The following is a 10,646-nucleotide window of genomic DNA, read 5'->3' on the forward strand; positions in this document are numbered from 1 at the left end:
ACCCAATCCTGTAAAATCTCTCTGCAAAATTTTCTACGTTACAGGTTTGTATAATCCGCTTTTATGTTATCTTTCCCCCCTCCCCTTGCTGCCTCTGTGGTACAGCCCAGACACAGGCGCTGAGTAAACTGGATTCCTCTGCTTGTACGGAACTGACCAGTCTCGCAAGATGGCGGCTCCCATTGAGACATATAGCACGGGAGTGGCCATATTGCCTCCTGAACAAAGCCGCCCAGGGTGCAGAGTGGGCAAAACTCCACTGTACGGAACAGCGCACGCCGGGGAGCCCCGCGCTTTGCTCACCCAGACAGGAAGCGGGAGAACTCAGCCGTCTTGGGTTAAGCCGTGATGGGCGTTTCTGGAACTGCAGGTCGGAAGGCGGACATGTGTGGTCATGAGTGTCTTTTGAATTGGTAATGGGATAAGAGGGGTCCGTGAGTGTCAGTGATTGGAGACTGATGAAGTCACTGGTAGGGAAGGTATGTAGGATTAGCGTTGGGTTTATTTGGGAATCAGGGATGGGGTTAGCTATAAGATTAGTAATTGGATAACGGTGTGTCAGTGATGGGATTACCTGTGGGATCAGAAATGGTGTATAGGGGGACTGACTGGTGTTGACTGGGTCAGGAATCTAGGGGACTCTGAAGAATCAGTGATTGATGAAGGAGGCTGTGGACTAAATGATGAGGGCGTCCATGTGGCAGTCAGTGATGTGGTGGGCATGGGGGAGTTCTGTGGAGTATGTGATTGCTAGGCCCCAGGATTCAGAGATTTGGAAGAAGAAGTAATGACCAGGGTGTCCTGGATGATAGCCTAGTTTTCGTTTACATAAATTAAAATTTCCACAGGTCATAGGCAACCTTTCAGGTCACATCCCTTCTCAACCCATCACTATGCCCTTAACCTGATACCCCTAACAAAAATGATCATTTTGAAACAGTAACAAACAAATCAGAAAGGATAGGATTATTATGAAAATTATGATTTTTGTCCTACCTCTGTCTAAATTTATTGAAATCATTTTGTATTTTATTCAAGAAACATTTATTAAACAACTGCTGGGTGCCTGGAGGTAAGTATGACTATTTCTCCCAATTGTTTCCTTACAGATCTATTTTGACAAAGCTTAGAATACCCGATATAAAACAGTATCCCTGTGGCTGGAGTACTCAGTTCCTCTGAACCAGTTAAATCTTGTCTATCTGACTCCTTGTGGGACTGAGAAGGATTTACCAGGTATGTACCTTCCTGTATTAGGGTATATTCCCTTGTATCAATGGTCCCAACTTACTAATATTTTTATATGCAGACATCCATACTGTTGGAATCGACAAGAAAAGTTTAAACATATTGATTGGCAGAAGTGTCTGCTGAGTTGCAAAGAAAATATAAGAGCTCTTGGGAGATTAGATTTTATCTGCTTATTCCTTTCTAGGGAATAAGGGAATACATTTCTCAGTTTTTGATTTGCTCATTAGCTGTTGGGGAACTTATCTTGGTATGTTTGTGTGTGTGTGTGTATGTGTGTGTGTGTGTGTGTGTGTGTGTGTGTGTGTGTGTGTGTGTGTGTGTTGCCTTATGAACTCCTGCGAATGGAATTGCTGGTTAATGGCAGGGGGGAAATAAGTTGTTAATAAATCAAAAAGAAACATATCTTCACATCCATACAATTAAAAAACCTTGTCCAAGTTCTGTATGATCAAAGTATGTAGTTACAAGAGAGCTTACTTCACATTATACTTGCTAATTTTTCCATGAAGACCAAACTATCTTCTCTCACAGGTTTGCTTATCGTCTCCCTAACTTCTGTGGTCGTTGTTTCTAGACTGGTGAATATAGAAGCTGCATTTTGCATCCGATCTGTGAAAATACCCTTCTAATCACCAATTTTGCCTTTTTAGGCATCTGCCATTTTAGAGGAGAGCAGAAAAAGATGAAGTCCCAGGTGAGTTGCTTTAATTTTTAATTTTTTAAATTTCCTTTTTTGGTTCTAAATACAATCAAATGGAAAAGTGAAGATAGCTAAAATTTAGATCAGGGAAAGATAGCCAAAATAAAGATCCAGACCTAGAAAAATTGCTAGGTAATTATGCAGATAATTTGGCTTGAAACCACTTTAAAAAGTTGGTGTACAGTTTTTCTTACCTTTTTGCTGACATCATCAGTTAACATGATTTGCAGTCCTCTAAAGAGAAAGAAGATACATTTCCCATAGGAAGAAATTATTTCTTGCCGTATAAAACTGAAACAACTTTTAGTTTTGGATCTTCCTTTCAGTAATGGGATATACAGTGTTCTCACCAACACTCCTGTGGTAAATGCAATAATAAATTTGTAACTGTATCATAGAGTGATTTCTTTTAGAAGGAAGTTATCGTAGCATCATAGCCTGACTCTGTAACTTTATCCTTTAGAGCTGGAGTCATCAGACTATTGCCTGTGGGGCAAATTCAGTTTTCTGTTTTTGTAAATAAAGTTTTACTGGCAGCACAGCCATGTAAAGCCAGGCATTTGTTTACATATTGTCTATGGCTTTTTTTGTACTACAGTGGTAGAGTTGGACAAGCACCATATGGCCTGAAATGCTGAAAATATCTACTTTGCTGAAAAAATTTGTTGACCTCTGTTTTAAAGGACTAGACAGAGTATAGAGGCTTCCTGTTGTCCAGTTTTATCTATCAACAAAGTCTAGATAATACAGAATAGATATGTTTTGAATGGTCTTCCAAAATATTTATTTCTTTCAAAAAGTAGTCCTTAAAATATAATTGTCAGGAATTCCCTTGCAGTGATTAGAGCTCTGAGCTTCCACTGAACAGGGCACAGATTCAATCCCTAGTTGAGGAACTAAGATCCACAGCTGAGTCATTTGTAGTGATGTGGATGGACCTAGAGTCCGTCATAGGAAGGACTAAGTCAGAAAGAGAAAAACAAATATCATATATTAATGCATCTTTATGGAATCTGTTAATAGAAAGATGGTACAGATAAGCCTGTTTGCAGGACAGGAATAAGATGCAGATGTAGAAAATGGACATGGGGTGGGAAGGGGAGGGTGAAACAAATTGGTAGAGTAGGATTGACGTATACACAACTGTGTAAAATAGACAGCTAGTGGGAAGTTGCTGTATAGCACAGAGAGCTTAGCTCCGTGCTCTGTGATGACCTAGAGCAGTCAGATTGGGGGAAAGTGGGAAACAGGTTCATGAGGGAGGGAATATATGTGTACATATAGTTGATTTACTTCATTGTACAGCAGAAAATGACACAACATTGTGAAGCAATTATACTCCAATAAAAAAGATAATCATAACCTTACATGAAGGTTACCTTCTTATATGAATAGATGGAATCTAAAAAATTACTATTAATAAATAAATAATTTTAAAAAATATATAATTGTCTTGCAAAGCTTTGGAAAGCAGGGGTTCCTGATGTTCTGAAGATATGTATGGATTTTTTATTGGCCCAGTAGATTCAACTACCATGGCTAATTAACTTGCTTATTCCTTTAGGATTAAAGATTTGTATTTTTTCCATACAGTCCTGAAGTAGAAGTCATCATTTTCACACACATGTATCTTTTCTCCCTCTAACACCTATTCCCCTTCCTTCTCCTCCATCTCTTCCATTCTCTCAGTCACTCAAGCTGTAAATATTCCTTGTAACTGATACAAAAAATATAATTTTCCACTGATAATGTGCTGTATTTTATTCAAAATTAACAAAGCTTATACATATATAGTATATTAAAGCATTCTAGTGTTATTGATAAAGCAAAATTAGAATGTTAGCATTACATTTATGAATTTTCTTATCAGAATGGATTTCCTCTATTTTCTACATTTATTATCTTTCTCGTGCTGCTGTCCTTTAGATCACAGGAATATTATTCAAAGTGTGCAAAACCATTTTTAATTAAGTATGAGCTTTATTCTCTATAATTTTCATTCTTTCCTTTTTAGCAGACATGTCTTGAATATTCAGTATATGTCACAGATGCTGGCTAGCTGTGAAATAACTCAAAATTTAGGCATGGTTCTTTCTTGGGAAGAATACAGAGAAAAATGGGGCAAATAGATGTGGAAACTAACAAAAATACATAAAAGCTCTATAATAGACATGAGAGCAAGGAAATTTTATAGTGGTGAAGGAAGAGCAGCCAGCTTTATAGAGAAAGCAAGAATGAGAGGCTTAAAAAATGATTGAACTTTAGATCATGAAGGAAGTAGGATGAGGATGGGTAACAGCATTTGCAAAAGTAGAAAAGGCTGAGAATTTGAGGAAAACTAAAGTGGAGGTGTTTTGTGGAAAGTTTGTCTAAAGGTGATATTAATGTAATAAAATAAAAAAAGTCTTAATTACAGTATCAAGGAAGGCATTGTGGAGTACAGTGGTCAAAAAACCAAGGTATTGAGTCAGGATACCTGCTTTTAAATCTGACAGTTGACCAGTCATATATATTTAGTGTAACCTTTGGTACAAAGTGACTTAACCACTTTATTATGAGAGTTATCTCTCATGAGAGTTATCTCATATGTAAAGTGGGAAAACTAAAGGGATTGTTATGGGAACAAACTAAATGTGTGGTAGGTTGATGGTGTGGGATGAGAGAAACCTTAAGATTGAGATGATTGAGATGAGAATAAATAGATAGATAGATAGATGGAACCAAAGGAGTCTTTTAAGCAAGGGAATGTTGATATTTAATTTTTTTCATTCTGAAAGAAGCATTTGATAATAGAATAATTAGGGGAAAACCCTTAAAAATAGTTTTAAATAATACAAATCATTTAGATTCCACTATTAGGTGACAACTATTGTGAACATACATAATGGTGACATGATTAAAACCATTAGTTTACCCTCCAGAAATGTCCATGGCTCTACAGTTACCCAAGTCCTTTATTTCAGTGTCATGTCAATAATTTGTTTTGCTTTTTCATGAATGTTTCCTGCTTATTTCTTAAGTGTATTCTTTTTCAATATTGCTATTATAATTGATGTATTTCATTATATTCCTAGCTATTCCATATATGTAGGAGAATTGTTAGATTTAGAAGAAGCTAAGATTTCTTTCCTCTGAAATGAGGGGATTGGATTAGAGTCTTCAAGAACTCTGACATTCTCTGACTCTCTAAATGTGGCTCTTCTCAAAAAATTTTTATGTGTTATACTTTAAAAATCCTTCTCTATAATTATTAATAAAAATCCTCCCAGTCAGGTTTTGTTATTATTTTATAGTTTTGGGTATTTTTAAAATTAAAATTTTTCCTTATTCAGAATATATATATTTTTCTTTTTTCTAAGACATAAGATATCATTGTATTATAATTGATATACTTCGTTATGACAGCTAGAACTGGCATTGCCGAGTACCACAAACTGCATGGATTAAATGACAGAAATTTTTTTGTCTCACAGCTCTGGAGGCTGTAAGTCAAATTCAGCTTATCAGCAGGGTTGGTTCCTTCTGAGGGCTCGAGGGAAGGATCTGTTCTAAGTCTCTCTGTTTGGCTTATAGATAACTTATCTTTTCCTCTGGTGTCTTCATTCTATGTGTGTGTGACTCTGTTCAAACGTCTCCTTTTTATATGGATACCAGTTATATTGGGTTAGGGTCCACCCTAATGACTTCATATAACTAATTATATTTGCAAAGGCCCTGTTTCCAAATAAGGTCGCATTCTGATGTTCTAGGGGTTGGAACTTCACCTTATGAATTTCTAGGGTATACAGCTCAGTTTCTAGGATACGAACTCAGTTTCTAGGATACGAATTCAACATTATTCTTTTCCTGTTAACTTTCCAGTTGTTTTGGTACTATTCATTGGCTAATACATCTTTCTTTCAGCTATTTTAATGCTGCTTTATCACTTACTAAATTACCATTTGTATTAGGTAGGCATTTTATGATTTACCTCTTTTGTTTTCCTGTCCTGTCTGGCTCTTGTTAAAGGCGGGATTTGACATTGAGTCTCCCAAATACTCTGATACAAAACTAAGTGTAGGTATAATTTTGCATGCTATAGTAGAAATGATAAGAATGATGACTTTAGATTGAACAGGGATATTACTGTTACAGGGATTAGTATCTTTCAAGGATGTGGCTGTGGATTTCACCCAGGAGGAGTGGCAGCAACTAGACTCTGCTCAGAAGACCCTATACAGGGATGTGATGCTGGAGAACTATAGCCACCTAGTCTCAATGGGTAAGAGTGACTTCCCTATATAACTCAGACTTGACCAGTCAAGTACCTTTCCTTACCAGTCACTATAGTTAGGTGGTTCCTGTTGTGTATATAATGACTTTGATGATCTTAATACCTTCCCCAATGGAGGTCATTACTTTCTGAAGGTTAAATGAACTACTTCATTGTAGACCTCCTTAAACTGCATCTTCTCTTTTGCCTTCTGTGCAGTCTATCCCAATTCCTCTGATTTCTATTTAATAGGGCATCCAGTTTCCAAACCAGATGTCATTTCCAAGTTGGAGCAAGGAGAAGATCCATGGATCATTAAAAGAGACATACCAAATTGGATCTGTCCATATGAAGGTCAGGCAGATGGGCGACTAGGTAAGTGAAATATTAGTTTGCTTGTTTTGTTTTTATTTTGGTTGATTGATGCCTGAGGCTTATGTTTCTCTCCTTAGTGAATTCTCTTACTCTTTGCTCCTGTACTGAAAATTTAGTTGGCACTCAACAAATAATTAATCAATTAAATAACTGTGAACCTTTATAGGGGATAGCTATTTCTTATTGATTCTATATTCTATTCTTATTGATTCTATTCTATATATTCTATCTTTTGTATTAAATGTATATTGTTTTATATATTTAATGCGTTTTATGAAAAGGCTTAATAGGCAATAGAAGGCAAATTTCTTCTAAAAACACAGGTTGCATTACAAAATTAAATGTCAAATACTGCTACTGTTTTTAAAAGTTCAGAGAAAATTAGAGTCTAAAGAAATACAACAGAATTTGAAAAGGCATTTTTCAGAGCATGCAGCTGTAGCTGCTTTGAAAGATAAATTGAGTATTGATGATGATGAGAAAGGGAGGTGAAGGCAAACTGTTGGTGAAGGTGGGCAAGAATATATGAACAAAACCTAGAAGATAGGGAAATACGGCTTTTCTGGGAGAACTTTGCTAGTTTTATTTGATAATATATAGAAGGAACAGTGGAATTCAAGCTTGGATTCTTGGCGTGACTCTGGTACTGAATCCACAGCATGATCTTGGGTTTTTCTCTTGTTTATATTAGTTGTTAATTAGGAAAGTAGAATAAGAGGAGATTAAATATTTTGAGTACAGAAGAGACCTTGTTTCTTCAGCTAGAGGTGGCAGGATAATACTAGCCAAGTATATAACAGATGGTTTATAAAATAAATGAATTTGAATGGTGAAAAGCATTTACATTCTTAAAGCAGGAGAAATGGGAAGATTCTAAAAGAGTAATCCAAGATTAGAGTGATAATAACTCAGATAGTTTTCTGTCTCCTTCAGGTCTAGTTTTTTCATGAATATTTCTCTTTAACATCTTTGTCTATTTATTACCCTGATCATAGTGTATGTTTTACTGTCTTCTGAAATGGCATCTCGTCCCTGTTTGGGTTCATCACCTTTATTAGATCAATCATTTTTTATACTCCTCTGTATTCTGTTAATTATTCTTTATGACTTTTTAATTTTCCTTTTTTTTTAGACAGGAAGAGTAACCTTGACAACCCCCAATCATGTATTTTGGGGTCTGTTTCCTTCCATAATAAGATATTGAAAGGAGTCATAAAGGATGGTTCATTATACTCCATTTTAAAAGTCTGTCAAAGTGATGGCCAGTTACAGAGATGTCAGAAAAACAGACTTTCCAGACAAGTAACAGTCATCAACAACAAAACAATGACTGTAGAGTCAGACTACAGATATGATGCACTGAGGAAAATATTTAAAGAGTGCATAGAGTCAGATGCTTCAAGAAACAGACCCTATAACTATGATTCCTTTAAAAAGAACTCGAAATCTAATATTGACCTACCTAGTTGTAACAAGAACAATTCAAGAACAAACCTTGATGAAAGTTTTGAATGTGGAAAATCATTCATCCACAATGTGGCCAATTCTAACCTTGAGAAGCTTCACAATGGAGTAATTCCCTGTAATGATAATGAGCATGGAAATATTTTCAGCAAGAAACAATCCATTATTCTTTATCAGAATGTTGACACCAAGGAGAAAACCTGTGTGTGTATTACATGTGGAAAAGCCTTTGCTAAGAAGTCACAGCTCATTGTACATCAACGAATTCATACTGGGAAAAAACCATATGATTGTGGTGCATGTGGGAAAGCCTTCAGTGAGAAGTTTCACCTCATTGTACATCAGAGAACTCATACTGGGGAGAAACCTTATGAATGTTCTGAATGTGGAAAAGCCTTCTCTCAAAAATCATCCCTTATTATACATCAGAGAGTTCATACTGGAGAAAAACCATACGAATGTAGTGAATGTGGAAAAGCCTTCTCCCAGAAATCACCCCTCATTATACATCAGAGAATTCACACTGGAGAGAAACCTTATGAATGTAGAGAGTGTGGTAAGGCCTTCTCCCAGAAGTCACAACTGATTATACATCATAGAGCTCATACTGGAGAGAAGCCCTATGAGTGTACTGAATGTGGGAAAGCCTTCTGTGAGAAGTCCCACCTCATTATACATAAAAGAATTCATACTGGGGAGAAACCCTACAAATGTGCTCAGTGTGAGGAAGCCTTCAGCAGAAAGACAGAACTCATTACACACCAGTTAATTCATACTGGGGAGAAACCTTATGAATGTACTGCTTGTGGGAAGACCTTCTCCCGAAAGTCACAGCTCATTATACATCAGAGAACGCATACTGGAGAGAAACCCTATAAATGCAATGAATGTGGAAAAGCCTTCTGTCAGAAATCACATCTCATTGGACATCAGAGGATACACACAGGAGAAAAACCTTTTGTTTGTACTGAATGTGGGAAAGCTTTCTCTCAAAAGTCTCACCTCCCAGGTCATCAGAGGATTCATACAGGAGAGAAACCATATGTATGTGCTGAATGTGGAAAGGCGTTTTCTCAGAAGTCAGATCTTGTTTTACATCGGAGAATTCACACTGGGGAAAGACCCTATCGGTGTGCTGTATGTGGGAAAGCTTTCATCCAGAAATCACAACTCACTGTACATCAGAGAATTCATAGCAGTGGTAAAAATCATAGTGAACTAAAAACACAGACAAGCCTTCAGTATTAGCTCAAGGCTTAATATATAACAGGAACTTGATGAATTTGATAAATTTCTTGACAGCGTCTTTATAGAGAAAATTTTACAAGAGAATTCATATCTGTAATGTGGTGATACCTAACTCAGCAGACATGATGGAAAATAATTACATAAATTAAGGCCATTTCACCATAGCATGTAGAGCTTTTAAAGTTATGAATTGAATGGTTAGTAGAACAAATTATGTATATAGAATGTTGGCAAAGTATATATTCCTTATTATGCCCCATAACAATAAACATTGTGAAATTGCTGATATTAACTTGGCATCATTTTGGTCATATACATTAATTCCCTATAAAGGACATGACGAAAGCTTGATTTTAAAAAAATCATTTCCAAGAAACTGCATTAACAAGGAAAGGCTTGGGAGTTTCCTAATAATAGGACTCAACAATTTCACTGCTGTGGCCCAGGTTCAGTTCCTGGTCAGGGAACTAAGATCAAGTTGCACAGTGCGACCAAAAAAAAGTGGGGTGAGGGGCTTAGGATGACCCCCTAAAGATACATGTAAAATTCTTATACGAAGATGGAAGGATAGGTTGATCAGATCCAGCAAAGATGATAGTTGCACATTTTCCCATTTCAAGCATATAAGTTGATCTGTATCTTTGGAAGAATCCTTTTGAAACTGATGCTTCTTGACCATGTCTCCTAGTCCTCTTGAAACATTTATTTTTCCTTACTGAAAATTTGGTATCATGGAAAGACTTTGGTACTGAACCACATTGTCTGGGTTTTAATCCTGGCTCAACTACTCAAAAGATTGTATGACTTCAGGCAAGCCTGCTTTACCTATCTGAATATTTTTTCTTACTGGTAAATAGAAGTACAGTGTAGAGCACATTTTCAGTTAACATTAGTTCTTTTTATCTTTTGTCCGTCAGTTTCCTCTTGATTCCTTCACATTTCATGCCCACCTTATCTGTCTCCTGCATGGCTGAATTATCTATTATAAAACTGGATGAGAATTTCTGCAGGGGGAGAAGGCATGCCTGACAGAGAGGGATGTGGGAGCCTGTGTGGGCAAATTTCTGATCTCATTATGAGCACTGAGTTGAGAGCACTGGCATCGGATATAACTGACCATTCGTATCTTAGATAGAAGGTCTAAGATTGAGCTACTCTGAAACTTCCTCTTGAAACATGTCCTAACTGCTCTTATGGAGACATGAGAACGACTAAGGATCATATTGAGAATATAGAGAAATTTGGTGAGGAGAGTGTTTCGTATAGTGACAGCTTTGGACCTTATGTAGGTTTGAACAGTTGCACGGTTCCTACCTTATAGACTTCCTGTTTGATCCTTCCACCATCACAACGCCC

The 10,646-nt window shown here is 36.7% G+C and overlaps 1 protein-coding gene across 2 annotated transcripts; it reads left to right on the forward strand.

Annotated features, from left to right (window-relative positions):
• Nucleotides 1–205: 205 nt before the first annotated feature.
• Nucleotides 206–9,582, forward strand: ZNF300 (zinc finger protein 300). Of its 2 annotated transcripts, none has more exons than XM_027545931.1 (6): nucleotides 206–479; nucleotides 1,110–1,236; nucleotides 1,902–1,945; nucleotides 6,086–6,212; nucleotides 6,456–6,578; nucleotides 7,711–9,582. In XM_027545931.1, exons 3-6 carry the CDS (start codon nucleotides 1,934–1,936, stop codon nucleotides 9,288–9,290), a joined length of 1,842 nt encoding a protein of 613 aa, XP_027401732.1. In that variant the 5' UTR covers nucleotides 206–479; nucleotides 1,110–1,236; nucleotides 1,902–1,933; the 3' UTR covers nucleotides 9,291–9,582. The 2 variants fall into 2 exon arrangements, with proteins under 2 accessions (XP_027401732.1, XP_027401733.1); XM_027545932.1 differs by having other exon boundaries at nucleotides 206–370.
• Nucleotides 9,583–10,646: the final 1,064 nt, after the last annotated feature.

This window comes from Bos indicus x Bos taurus, chromosome 7, assembly GCF_003369695.1.
Source record: "Bos indicus x Bos taurus breed Angus x Brahman F1 hybrid chromosome 7, Bos_hybrid_MaternalHap_v2.0, whole genome shotgun sequence".
Lineage (NCBI taxonomy): Eukaryota > Metazoa > Chordata > Mammalia > Artiodactyla > Bovidae > Bos > Bos indicus x Bos taurus.

Coding starts and splice junctions, on each gene's coding strand:
- ZNF300 (XM_027545931.1), top strand. Junction 6,213..6,455: donor TAGCCACCTAGTCTCAATGG/GTAAGAGTGACT, acceptor TCTATTTAATAG/GGCATCCAGTTTCCAAACCA. Junction 6,579..7,710: donor TCAGGCAGATGGGCGACTAG/GTAAGTGAAATA, acceptor CTTTTTTTTTAG/ACAGGAAGAGTAACCTTGAC.